This window comes from Haliaeetus leucocephalus, unplaced genomic scaffold (genome assembly GCF_000737465.1).
Source record: "Haliaeetus leucocephalus isolate CR32 unplaced genomic scaffold, Haliaeetus_leucocephalus-4.0 Scaffold173, whole genome shotgun sequence".
Classification (NCBI taxonomy): Eukaryota; Metazoa; Chordata; class Aves; order Accipitriformes; family Accipitridae; genus Haliaeetus; species Haliaeetus leucocephalus.
The window spans coordinates 8,508,393-8,522,756 of record NW_010972609.1 but is presented as its reverse complement, the minus strand read 5'-3'; the positions used below and the strand labels follow the sequence as shown (position 1 = coordinate 8,522,756).

The following is a 14,364-nucleotide window of genomic DNA, read 5'->3' as shown; positions in this document are numbered from 1 at the left end:
TGAGCAGGAGCTATGCTGGACTGCAGAAGAAATCCGTTGAGAAATTCATGGTGCTTAAAACAGGGAATGGGAGCTGTAGACCAAGCATTTGAGGGCTGGCTGAGCAAAGAGGCCAGGAACAGGAGGCAGCAGAGAACTGGGAGCTGAAACACAGCAGCCACCAGGACCCTGGAAAAGGCAGGTGAAAATGTAGGGTCAAAAAGAGGGAGGCAGTGGGAAGAGGGAGCATTTGAAATAAGGAGCCTGTGGGGAAACATAGGGATGAAGGCATACAGCAGAAATAGGTATGTGAGAGGTGGGAACAGGACAAGTGTAAGGGCAGAAGAAATCTGGCTGCAGAGGAATAGAGCTTGGAGGTTAAGGGTCTGTGACCACTAAATACATTTCCTTGCAAAACTTGGGCTTGAACTGAGGACCATCATCTCACCAATCCACTTTGCATAATAAATACTTGTGAAACCCACTGGCAAAAATGAAGGTCACCTCACTTGCCTGTTCTCAGTTCCCATAGAGAATGACAAGCCTCAGACTTTATATTAGACATGAAAGCAGCAGAAATTTCTGATACGGTCATTGATGTATTGTATGTTCTGCTTTTTCTTAATGTGGAAACCAATTTTCAGGTGTGCTGAATGCTCAAAGATGTATCTAAAGCCAGTAGAGATCTTCTTTGGATCACTAAGGTCTGTGTTGTACTCACGACTTTGAAAATTCAAGTGCCAGCCTTCTCTGCTTGATCTCCTACAAGCACTGCACACCCTTAACACTCTTGCCTCAGTTCCCCATCTGTAATGTGGGGGTGATACCATCCCTTCACCTCAGATGGTCACTGAGAAATCAAACTCATGGCTCTTTATAAAGCATCAAGATAATGCCATGAAGAAAACCTTTATAAAACTAATAACTCTGTTCAGCACGGGTTTTGAGTAGTGTGCAGGAAATAGGGACCGGGCCACACTGAATAGTGAAGACAAAGAAATATTGTATAGCTGCCCAGAGGGCGAGTGTGCAGTTGTGTAGCTAAAGACTGTATCATGATGCAGTTCAGCAGTCAGGACGTGCAGGCAACTTCAATCCAACATTTCCTAACCTTACTGTGCCTTCCAACATAATGGTCTTTTAATACAATTTTGTGTTATATTAACTTAGAGATTAAAAAACATACAGTGCTAACATACTTCTGAATTATACGTTAAAAATGTGGTGAGAATGCCTTCCTAAGACACAACCTTAAAATAGGCCAGTGGATTTTCTCTCTCATCGAGTGAGTGAGGCACAGGGAAGGTGCCAGGGGCAGTGTTTGGGTGCAGCGAGAGTCATGATGAATGCCCTTCTAGGAATAAACTTCACACCAGTGCTCCCCATCTAGAAGTACGTATAGGAAAAACAGAAGTTGGATGTGTAATTAGTCACGAGAATTAGATCCTAAACTGTCAGCTCACTGTCCTTAATTTCTTTCCCCCCAACAGGACATTTCTTCAGAAAAAAAGGATGCTGTTCCCATTTTCATGGGGAGTGTTGAGAAACTGTTCTAAACAATCATACATTACCATTGTAAAGCTGGCAAAGGTTGCTGACAATCCTTTTGACCCTATTAGTAACTTCAAGTTTATTAAGATGAAAACAGATTAATTCCTGTATTCTTGTTCTTTTCTTTTAAATTAAAAGTATCCACTTCTGAATCAGTATCCACTCTCTCCTTACCATCCGCTACCTCCTTCTACCCTGAAAGTTCAACTTCTCCCAGGTTCTGTTCATGTTGTGTGGTTATTGCTTACTCACAATACTCTCTCTCACCCTTTATTTAACCATTTCCCCCTTCCCATCCTTTTGTTGTCTTCTCCCTTCATTATCATTTAACCATCGACAGTTTGCTCAGCGCTGTAAGCTAGTGCATCTCAGCATCAGTGTCCAGTGGCAGTCCACGTTTTGTTGGAATTTGATTGTAACGTGAGTAAAAGAGGAATATGAATTTATGTTGGGCAAATAAATACAGGTGAAAAAGTGCTGTAAGGAGAATCAACAAAAGAAAACCAGGGACTATGAGTGCAAGAAGTCAAGGGAAACCAGAGAAGGAAAGCAGGCAGGTGTCATGGCATGTGGAAGCTTGAAAGTGAAGGTGAGGATTTGATGCCAGAAGGGATGGTGAGCCTGTAAATGGATTTAAAGAGACGTTGGCACATTGCTGGAGGCAGCCCAAAGGGTATTTTGTTTAGACATTAGGTCTAGTGTGGAAAGGAAAGATGGGAAACAGGAAGACCAGAGACGAGCACTTGCATTGAGGATGACTAAGGCAGAAAGTGGCTTAGCTCTGGTAACCAGAAAGATTACTCCTCTTGCTCTTTACCATTTAGTTCTGCTTGAGGCCTCCAGCAGCATGGTTTTCCCTGTGATAAAGGTAATAAGGTTTGATTACAAGAAAGTGGGAGGGAAAGGTCTGAGATCTTGCAAGAAGACATTTGGCAATTGTGGAGTTGACTTTGCAAAGCATCACAGGTATGGAGTACAAAGCAAAGTGTTGCTTTGCTTTGCAGAGATTTATTGGTTCATACAGATTGTATCTCCTGTGAAATACAGCCTGATGCTGGGAATGGATGAGCTTCTGGCCTCAGTCCTGGTGACACACCTGGACGTCACGCTTTTGGGCCTCTTCCTACCTAACAGTGCAGGAGGTATAAAAGGAAGAGACTTCTCCTTTTACACCACCTCAACCAACCAACCTTGCAGCCCTGCAAAGCAATTTCCTGGTCCGTGTCTTGCACCTTGAATGCAGTGACTCTTTTCTTCTGTTTATCCCAGGTAGTCACTGGGAACCAGAGAGTTCAGGGAAGTCACCCCAGAGACAGGCTTTTACAGTAATAGATAGCAGGAGCTTTACTTGGTATGTTGTGCACTCAGTACAATGAGTAAATAAGGACCAACATACTAACAATATGGCACAGGAAATTTGTGTGACAGTGATATGAAACCGGAGATTACAGGGATATAAAATGAAAACAAAAATAAATGCTCTTAAATAAAGGTAAAAGTTATTTCCTAGAACACTGACGCGGAATTCAGACAAGGCTGCAGAATATCTGCAAATGAAACCTTTCCCTGGATGCAGGTTGAGTGCACAGTCCTGCTTCTGTTGCCTTAGTCACTAGCAAAATAAGCCCAATCTGTGTAAAACAATCAGGTATGATTCATGCCATCTAATCTTAATCTCAGTAAGGTCAACATGCGGGTTGGTTAGTTTGTACTTAAACTGTTTTTGTGACTTGAGAAAAGCCCTGAAGTTTTCTGGTCTTTGAAGTTCTGATTAGCCTATCTAAAAGCAAAGCGAACACACGTTGCCTCTATTGGTTTCTTTTGTTGGTTGACGTTCCACTCATATTGATATCTAATGTTATCCCCACTGATCGCTCACTACTATTCTTAAATTACCTAATACTAAATAACACACTTAGGCCTCCTGAAAGAGAGCAAACTAAATGATAGATTGCACCTCCAGCTTTACCCCAAAATGTCTGCCTAAAACATTATTGCTGGCCTAGCCTTCTTGGCCCGCGGTGCTGATTGCCCAGTGCTCTGCCTCCTCTGGCTCTCTGCTTTCTCCTGCAGGAGGCTGGTGGTACATCTGCCCCCCTCACACCACCTCCCTTTTGAATCCAGCCTCTCCCAGCCACGTCTCCCAAGTAACACCTTCACTTGGACTCTGCCGTTATGATCCCATACATCTCCGTTGACTCCGGCAAGGGAATTGCTCTAGGAAGGCACAACTCCGTGTCTCCCTTTATCCCCCTGCTAGCTTTGCTAGCTCTGTAACTTGCCCCTGTCTAGCGCTAGTTCATCCTGCAAACACTATTCGCTACTAGGAGCACTTTTAATGTTAATTCAGCAGTGCGTATCTGTCCACTGCAGCCCAGGTTAAATTCTTCAGGTTTAGGTAGTTATTCCTCTCTCATATTTTGCCTCAACGCCCGATTGCAAATGCTGAGGCAGGGATTCTCTTTTTGTATGACTTTTCCAAGTAACCTACAGTGTCGTGCAGCGGGTCCGTGCCTCCGCTGGGATCCTTAGCGCTGGTGTAAGCACACCTTGCAATAATGCGGCCATGGATTCTGTGTTTCTGACACTGCCAAACGCTCTGTGCCAACCTGATCTCTGACTTCTGCAGCTACAGCAACAGATATGGGAAGCAAATACATCTGAAAGGAGGCGGGATGTTTTCTCACTAGTGCCATGGGGAAAAAACAGCTGATAGAAATTAATATTGGGCTGTCGGGCTTTCTACTGATCTGATCACTGGCTTAATTTTAAAAGTTTGCAGTAGCTTGAACTGTTCTTCAAACTGAGGAAAGCTTAGTCAGAGCTCAGTGCAACTCTGAAATAAAGACCCAAACTCATCTGAAGATGCACGGATGATATTAATTGATGTTTAAAATGAATGCCTCTATTTGCAGGAATCTGCAATGCAAACTAGGAGTTTTAGAAAGTAATGCATATTATAATTAGGGCAAGCTTTTAAAGATGCTTTGAAGTCCTAAACATTTTTGAAATTCAAATGTGGGATGGAAATAAAGGAATCTACACAATAAAGGGGCATTAAATTATGTCCCCCAAAATTTCACTGTTTTATAAATGTAAATATATGCCATAATTAGTGGTAAGTAACATGAGGAGGATAGTTAAGTTTATTCCTATTCTTATTCAAAACAGCTGTGGCATGAAAAATAATGCTCCTTCTCTTTGTGATACACTGAAACAAAACAATTTACGCATGTAATCAGTGTTCAGAAATGGCTTGCGCCTGTGGTCTCCTCCCACCCCCTCCTGAATTTATCCCCATGTGCCTCCAGCCGTCTTAAAAGGTGCAGAGATTCTTTGTGCCCTTCATTCACACACACACAATTGTGGCTACTGCCTTTTTTTTTTTTTTCTCTATTTTTACATGTAATTTATATGGCATAATCTAGAATCTTGGATTTCCCTCCACACACACAGACACACATGCACACTCGCCAGCTTTGACTGGCAAATGATCTGCAACTCACAAATGGGATCCGTAATGTGAATGGGTCTATGGCCAGCATGCAAATGTATGCAAAACAAATTAGATATGGAAGAAAGCAGACATCCATTTTCTTTTCCCCATCGCAACCCGCTCGGCGCAGGGGGCTCCCGTGGCGCTTGTGGAGGACCCCTTCACAAATTGATGCGAGGGCATTAGCGCTTGAGGCTGGATAATGAGTGGAAGGGGCCGAGCAGCTGGGAAGCCGGAGCAGCTTGGCCTGTCCGTCACAAGCCCAACCATGTGGCAGACCTGGACGCGATTCCTGAGCTGCAGTGTAACGCGCGGTGAAACATGCCAGCAACCCAGATGCTCCCGTTGGAAAAAATTGCTTCACAATTTGGAATCTCTGCTCTTTGATCATTCTTTGGAGAGGAGGAGGGGAGGCATGATGCGGTCATATGAGTAACACACCTCCCTGCAGTCAGCAGTTGTTAAAACCTATATGTTGTTAATAAGTGACCTTATGTGCTTAATGTTAACTACCGAATGCCAGTGTAAATTGGTCTGGCCCTCCCCAAATCCCACTGTTTCCAGTAGGTGCTGTTTTCCTTCTACTCAGCAGGAAGGATTTAGACACTTCTCAGCACTTTTTGCTGGAGTTGCTTTTTTGTTAGCCAAAGCTGTTATTATTACACAAGCGCTTTACCCTCTGTCCCCCACCTTTAACACAGACCCTGAGAGCTCTTCTGAAGTGAATGTGAAGATTTTTTTTAAATTTGTTTTTATTCTTTATTTTGGTTGCAGCCAGCTCTGGTTTGGTGCTTGCTCTGGCACACTGGCAGAGGGTTCTCCATGCAGCATGTCGAACACTTGGTGCTCTTAATACGTAATATTTTCGGTGCTACCCATTGACAAGCTATGCTTTATTAATGAATTAATCATGCTCTTACACAACCACTGTAGATAGGGTGCCAGAAAACTGAGTGCCTCTCCCGCCTCCAAATGCATTCAGCTAATATAAATCTCAGTTCTTAGCAATAAATCAAAATTAGAGTTTTACTCTGGAAAGGAAAAAAAAAACCAACTCCATTTGTGTTTTTAAGTTGTTGGGGGTTTTTTTCCTAAATTGTATTGATCTTGTATTTTAAAACTCAGTGAGTAAATGGACTCCTGTTCATCACAGGTGGTCATACCATAATATTTGAAATACCATAATATTTGAAATCAAGCCAATATATTTGAAATCACCATTCACAAGGTTATTTATCTGTATATGCTACAACAGTGCTTATCAACCCTAATTTCTGTAGCCATGGGTCAGAGCATAGTTGCATGAGAAGCTGTACAGAAGGGAAAGCTGGTTTATAGCCCAGATAGACTTGCAATCTGAGTCTGAAATGCAAGAGAACAGCTACCGACAGAGTACCAAGGAAATAATGAGACCGAGCTGGTTGCAGCATGAGGAGGCTGCAAGCACAGCGCTCCAGAAGCTTGACTGGTGTCACGTTTTTCACAGGGATCATTGAAAAAGGAAATTATAAGGAGAGGGTTAATTGAGGTTAATAAGATAAATTCCTATATTTCAATTTTGCTATTATTAGATTTAGCTAGTCTTGCCTCTTCTGTAATATAGGCAGTGAACTTCACTAAGTAATGTCTGCCTCTGGACAATAAGCCTACTTGAACTAGAGCATCACTGTTTGTTAGTTAGATACTTAGCTTGGTTAAAAAAGACCCCAAGTAATGGTGATTCCACCACATTTGAAAATTATGCCAGCGTTTCATTGCCATCAAGGTTACCAGCCTCTGCCTTGTTTCTCATTTAGCTTTTGCATAGCTTTAGCTTTAGCTTTCTGACTTTTAATGTCCTTTTCTGCAAGATTTAATCTATCAATCAGAAGACTCTTCCCCATGTAGCAACTTGTAGGCTATGACAAATTCGTGGAAAAACTTCCCTTGGAAAAAGTAAGTAGATGGAGTTTCATTAGTCATTCACTACAAAGGATGTTTTCCAGACCTGAAATCATTCTTGTAACTCTTTTCTGAACACTTTCCAGTTTTCCAACATCCTTTCTAAAATGTAGACACAAAACCTGGAATCAATACTGTAGTAAGGAGCCTGCTAAAACTGAATACCGGGGTAACACATCACCTTATTCCTGCTCAAAGCTACAGCTACAACTCTCATAGCCAGATCAGTGCCCATTTTTAGCACAGCCTTTTTTTTTTTTTTCTGTTTTTTTTTGGTAGCCTTATAACCTTTTTGAGGAAAAAAAAAACAAAACAACCTAACCCTGAATTTTAATTGTGACCCACTTTCGTCAGTTCAAGAAATACAATTTTGCTTTCAGGTGTATGTGTTTAGACAAACCCCTTACTATGTAAGCAAGCCATAACAATATAATTACCAAGTCCTTCACCATCATTTTTGAACCAAAGATTTGTATTTTACCAGCAGTGATAGTCCATCCTTCTTTTCTAAAGGTATTCAGCATGGAACAAAACTTTCAATACCTGGTTCAGAATACTTCCTTGATGTGACAATCCCCTCTTCGCAATGATATGCACTCCTCCCTAGTATTCATGTACTCAGCTTCTAATGAAAAAGTTTGAACCCAGATTGAGGGGAAGGACTTGTTTTAGTATGCGAGAACAGACAAAAATCTTTCAGTATTAGAAGAGGCTTTGGTGAAGCCTTCATTTAAAAGTATCATCTGCCATTGCCAGCTCTTGGGATTTTTATGTTGGTGTTACACTTTTTGGAGAAGTCTTAAAGCTTCAGTTCTCAGCAGTCTGTAATTAGTTGAACATGAAAACTGTTGTTTAAAAGGAAAATTCTGTCCTTCCTTGAAAACACCTTTATTGTGTGCTAGACTCAAAAAAATCAAAGAGCAAATAAAGATAATTCATGTCTATATTATCATCACGGGACTTTTGCAACAACGTTGTGATTGCATAAGAGTAAATCATGACATCTGAGTGATAATTTCAAGTGTTCCTCATTCAAACATCAGGGCCCCAGCCTGTATTTTTTGTGTACACAGGACTCCTGGTGATTTCAGCAAGAGTTGGAAGAGCTGTGGGAGTGATCAACAGGGTGCCAGATGGCCACATGTTTTACTTTTCCAGGTTAAATGTCAGCATGTAAATACAACAGTTAGGTATTTTCTTCAGTGGGCTTCAGAATCAGAAGGCAGCAGATAAAAAGTTATTCTTTCTTTTAACTATAAACAGTTGTTATTGCAGCTTGAAATGTAAGGTCTATGTGGTTGACTCTTTTGACAACATGAAATGGTGAGGAGCATTTTAGTTAAGATTTCTTAAATATTTTGCCCATATCTGAAAAGAAAAAGAAAAAGAAAAAAGAAAATGTTTTGATAGTAAAATTGTAATTGTGGTAGCAGCAGGAATAACCACTTTTTAAGAGATTGCTATTATTGTTGTTGTTATTATTATTAACAACATTATTACTAGCAACATTGTTATTAACATTATTAACACCAATGCAATTGTTTTCTCAGAAATCCCTATTCTTCAGAAATTCCGATGGAGCAGCTGTGGCGTGGCTGATGGCTGCTACAGTTTGTCATGTTTAGATGTTTGTTCATGTTTCAATTGCAAGCCAGCTGTGATGGCAAATTGCTTATTTACTATTAGCTTGGAACAGTTTCTTAAAGCTCACTGTGAACACACTGCTTTAGATGTACATTAACCATTAACTGCTGACCTCATGCAAAACATATGCAAGAAACAAGGTGTAATAGCGATAGGATTTCTTTCTGTTATGCAAAATACGTGACTATAGGGCTGTTTGTGTTACTGTGTGTAAACCTCGGGAGACTTCTCCGCTGATTAATTTACCAAAGCCAGCCTGAAGTAATCTCAGACCTATGTCTTCTCCATACCACAAGCTAGCTCAGTATGTGCTATTATCAGCATATTGCCTCAGAATGTTGTACCACAAATAAGGACTGTAGACACTGAGTAGAATTAATGAGGTGTTGCCTAGTTAAAAATTAAATAGCAGTTACAAATGGCCTGAACTATCGTGAAGGCAGGATTATAAATGTTCCACACTAACTAGTAAATAAACATACCTGTAAACTGGGTTTTTAAAAAGTCTCAAGGTAGACACAAAGGTATATGTCAAAATTTTTGTGTTACACTTCTATATTAGCAATAAAAACAAGCAGAGCTAGACTTGCAAGTGAAACAGCTTCAAAAGTGCATTTCCCTGCTAAAATGCTTGTCTCACAGTAAGTTAAAAATTCAAGCGATTCTTAGATGTTACGCTGCAGTAGCTGATCAGCTATTTCCACATAAAAAGAAAACCCTGCCCACTCTGGGCACCAAAGATGTTAGCAGAGCTAATGCCTGAATCAACAAATCCAGCTGTGGATATCCCTAGACTCTGCCTGTATCCATATTAGTGCTCTTTTAAGTTGAGGGCTTTTGAAAATGGATTCATGATGACAAAGAGCACAGTGGCATAACAGCTTCAGTGCTGCTGCAGGCCTGGGGAGGCTGGATTCAGCATGTGACCTGTGCTCTTGCTTTGTAGCCAAATTAATCATGCTGTGCACAGGACTTGGATTTGGATATAAATAATTAAAGGTAGCACTGTTCCTCATTTGATCCTGCAAGTCTCAATCTCTGTTGCTAGATATCAAAGGCAGCCGGATAGTTATTCAGGCTGCACAGAAATACTAAAAGAAATCAAATACTTCCAGGAATATTTTATTGGTGCTGTAGGCACAGCTCAGTGCGCACACAGCTCACGTGAAGCCTGTGAGTTGTGCCATATAGCTCCGTGCAGTCAAGTATTTTGCTGAATCAGGGCCATATGGCTTGACAGACTCTTATCAGATATCGATTCCCGTGTGGTGCAGCTGTCTCCCTTTGCCGTGAGGATTTCATTGCTTTCAGAAAGGAGAAGGAGAAAGTGAACTGTGGCCCCTCAGGAGCGGGATGGCTTGGTTGAATTTGAGGCCGCAGGGCAGGTTCCCTCCCGAGGAATGAGCTCTGGAGCCAGGCTCCTTGCAGGTGATCATTCCCTTTGCTCCAGAGACTGCATCAGCTGTCTGCCAGACAAGAACATCACCTGTAGCCCAGAGAAATACTGGGTTGTCTTTTGTTGTTTAAAGTTTGAAGAAATTGCGGCTTCCCTAATGTTTTTACTGCAACAATTAATTAGGCAGGTACTTCCTGACAGACTTTTTCCACTGTCACTGTTGTCACTATAAAACTCCCCCTGCTCTCCCTTATTTCTGAAAAGAATGGTGAGCTAATTACAGCTTATGCTACTGACATTGTCAAATGAAAAATAAGATCTTCAACATCTATTACTTTTTCCCAACAGGCTGACTTAAACTGCAACATTCAAGATGATACAGGAGCGTTTTACGGAGTCACTAGTCAGTACGAGAGCTCAGAAAACATGACAATCACCTGTTCCACCAAAGTCTGCTCGTTTGGAAAGCAAGTAGTAGAAAAAGTAGAGGTGGGTGTTGTGATGGTATATGTGGGATGATTCTTTGGTTCTCTTTCATTTTCTTAGGCTTTCGCTCTCTTGTCTTCACTTTGCTCTTATCTGGCTTTTCCTTCCTTCCTCTAATCCTTTCTGAAAGAGTATTTTTCTTCCCAGCAGTGTCTGGGTTCATTTTAAATCACCATGTGACTGGTGACACTACAGTCAGTCACCTGTTGCTTTGGAGACCCTCCTCCCCCCTGCCTGTGGCACCCTTCCGTGGGGAACCTGCAGCTGACGTCAGTGCTGCCTCCTCCATCACCTGGCAGAAAAAGAAAAGAGCTGAAGCAAAATGCTTGTGCTCCCATTTCCAAACACTCGGCCAGCCACGTAGCCTGTTTGGAACCATACTACAGTGACAAGCTAGCATCTCGATTTTTTAAAACATTTTAAAGCCAATGATGGTGTCCTATGTTTTGTCTATACCCGTGCTTATTTTATCTTATATTACATGCAGAAAGGCATGCCTTCCCTGGTCACCAGCAGCTTTTGAATACAAAGTTGCATATTTTCTTAACATGCAAGGACCTTTATTTATTTTTTACCCTTTCTTTTCTAAGCACAGAACTCTATGGCGTGGTCAGGTAGCTAGTTGATTTATTGTACAATGGTACTGCAGCTATTTAACTTGTCTTCTGTGTACTAAGCCCCACACCCACATCTGTTATCCGCAAGACAGGTTTTGTACGAGACTTTTAGCCGAGAGCTGTAGGTTGAGCATTTATAGATATCCTGGTCACTTCATGTCCTTCTTATACTAAATATGTTTTCTGTGCATGGCAACCGTAAAAAAGTTTTCCATCCTTTCCATTATTCCAAGCTTAGAGAAAGCCAAAAAACCCCATGAGCCGCTGAGTAGCTCATTCGAGCAATTGGTAGCTGGGTAGCAGGAGTCCAAGAGTCACAGCCTTACCCTCCTTCAGCCCCTCGTGAGCTCCTGCAATCTAAATCAGTCTGGTTTTCTTCTGACTGTAGTCTTGTGTCTTTCTTTTGCACAAGACAATAGTCTTTGCATATTAAATCATGCAAATATATAGCTATGTTTATATGTGTATATTTATGCATAGATATATAAGGTTGTTTTTGCTGTTCCCTTTGCAGACAGTTGCCTTGAAACTACTGTAAAATCATCTTACCACAAAGTTTTCTGCTTAATTCATTTTTACTTGACTTGGACTTACCTTTGTGTAATCATCATCTGTTCAGTCTTTTAATTCACAGGTCAGAGAACAAGTAGTGATATTACAACTTTTAATAATTAAGGGCCCTTGAATTTTTAGCAAGGCACCGTATAGCTCAGGCAGGGAGTTAGCAAGTAGGCGTGTGTGTGTCCGAGAGCCACTTTCTCCTTTTTCTGTCTACACAAAGAAAGAAATAAACCAGATTTAGTATTCACTTTTTTGCTGTTTCTGAATTATTTTATTCTAAATGCTCTTTTTTTTTTTTAGACTGAATATGCAAGGTTTGAGAATGGCCGATTTGTGTACAGAATAAATCGCTCTCCAATGTGTGAATATATGATCAACTTCATACACAAGCTGAAGCATTTACCAGAGAAATACATGATGAACAGTGTGTTGGAAAATTTTACAATTTTATTGGTATGGACTCACTTTTTATTTTTTCCATTTCTAAAATACTCTCAGGCTTTGTGTGGCTTGCTTAACTTGTAATATTTAGAACCAGTTTCCGAATCCCTTAGTCATGTTGCTTACTAAACAAATCATCCCACTGACTTCAGAGTAATGCTCTTGGAATTGTGCACTATAGACGCTAAGGATGAAAAGGCTAAGCTGGCTGAGAACATGAACAAACGTCTTTGTTACCTTCCAAAAATTCAGCTTGCTTCTTTTTTTTGTACAAGTCTCTATTTGGTGTTTGTAGGAGCCTGAGGCAGTAACTTTGAACCATCCCATTAATCTAATGTGTTCTTACTGAGATGTCAGTTATAATACTGCAAATGTCAGTGGTGTTAATTAGTTCTTGGGCCAGGAAAGCATGCAGTAATGGGTACACCCAACAGGTGACCTAAAGCATGAAGAATGGGCCACAGAGTGGCCTTTAAGCCAGTTTCACCCAGTTATCCAGCTCGCTTTCACCGTGCCTTTGCAGTGGCACCTCAGCCAAGCATTTAGAGCCACGCACTGCTGCTGCTGCTACCGTAGGATTCGGGCAGGACCAAGGGCTGGCGGTACAGGGAAGAGGTAAGGCTGCGAGCACAGAGCCACATGCTCCCCATTCAGCTGCCTTTTGGCAAGTGAACACAAGGTGACAAGGGTGCGCCCGTTTCCCTTGGCTGAAGCGGGACTCAGGTTGAGGAAAGCTGAGCCAAGACCACATGATGGTGGCTCATGGTCAAGCAGCCAGGGTGGGATGAATCTCAGTGCCATCCGCCAGGAGCTACGGCCCCAGAGCACAGTGTGTGAGCATAGTCACGGAGCTCAGTTTAAATTGCCAGAGAGAGAGCAAGAGGACACACGTTTCAAACAGTCACATCTGAAGATTGTCTAAATTAAGCCAGTCATTTCTTGTCTCGGCTCGAGTGTTTCCTAGTTTGTAATATATTGCCTACCTCTTCCTTCCCCTCAAACAGGTTGTAACAAACAGGGATACACAAGAAACCCTGCTCTGCATGGCTTGTGTATTTGAAGTGTCGAACAGCGAACATGGAGCACAGCATCATATCTACAGGCTTGTAAAGGACTGAGCAGTTATTTATATATACACTTCATTTCACTTCTTTATCAAAACACAGACTGTAAACCTCAACACTAAGTGGCAGTGCCTCTGGCCCAACTTTCACCCACATTTTTCTAAATCCTGTTTTAGTGAAGTCATTTTTAATGTGTTCATATATAATTGTAGCTGTGAAATTCTGGTACAGTTGTAAAAATTATTTCTAAAACTAAGTGTTCTTCAAATTTGTAAACCGCAGTTCTTTGGGAAGACTGTATTTAAGAACCTAACGCCTCTGCCTGTGGAGGCCTATTTTTAATTCTGATAGAAAAATGTATGACAGAGCATTTGCCATGGGGAAAAACTGACAGCATTTATAAGAATTTATTTTGGGTTTTTTTCCAACATGAAATACTTGTTTTACAATGCAAGTGAAATTGAAATTAATCTTTAGCTATAACTGTAAATGAGTACACAAAGTTAATAATCTTTATAGAATTATCTTTGTAACTAATTAGGGTGGAAGATATGGACGAATGTAATTCACTAAATTATTTTTTAAAATGAAACATTTTTCTGTTTGAAACCAAATGAAAAATATAGCCTTAAGAAATGCCTGATAGAAACAGAGAGGTCCTAAAATTAGGCAAATTTTGTATTTTTTTCTCAACGCTAAAACTAATCTTCTAATCCATTAAACTTTCAAACAGGTATTGCAGAGAAAGAAAACATCATCCCTTATCCCTAACATATCTAGTGTATTTTAAGAGTATAAAGTTGTATTGTACTAATATGAAAATTTGATTATTTAATGAAAAAGATGGCTCATTTTGCAATAAGTAGGTAAATACTGAAGATTTAGACTTGCATTATATGTAGTCTTGTGTGTGCAGTTATATTTTATATGGACAACTATGTTTTCTAATAAGTTGAGCGAAAAACTTACAACTCTGAAATTAACAGATGAATGGAAACAACTGACATTGCAACAGCATCGAGTAATTCGTAAACTGAGAGCAAAACACTAATGTGTTTGAAAGAAGAATACGTACATCTTTGAAAGGATCAACAGCTTTAATATCTATGAGATGCTAGAAAATCACAACCAACATCAGGCAAAGACTGGAAACTGGAGATGTTTTTTTTCTCCTTTTCCTCTTTATCA

The 14,364-nt window shown here is 40.7% G+C and overlaps 1 protein-coding gene across 6 annotated transcripts in view; it reads left to right on the top strand.

Moving 5' to 3' along the window:
• The window catches only part of TEAD1 (TEA domain family member 1 (SV40 transcriptional enhancer factor)), a 104,271-nt gene extending 90,465 nt beyond the window's left edge, over nt 1–13,806 (top strand). For all 6 annotated transcript variants that reach the window (XM_010563774.1, XM_010563776.1, XM_010563779.1 and 3 more), the window contains 3 exons: nt 10,356–10,496; nt 11,972–12,124; nt 13,117–13,806. In XM_010563774.1, coding sequence (XP_010562076.1) covers nt 10,356–10,496; nt 11,972–12,124; nt 13,117–13,230 — 408 coding nt within the window. In that variant the 3' untranslated portion in view covers nt 13,231–13,806. The remainder of the gene's footprint in view (nt 1–10,355; nt 10,497–11,971; nt 12,125–13,116) is intronic.
• Nucleotides 13,807–14,364: the final 558 nt, after the last annotated feature.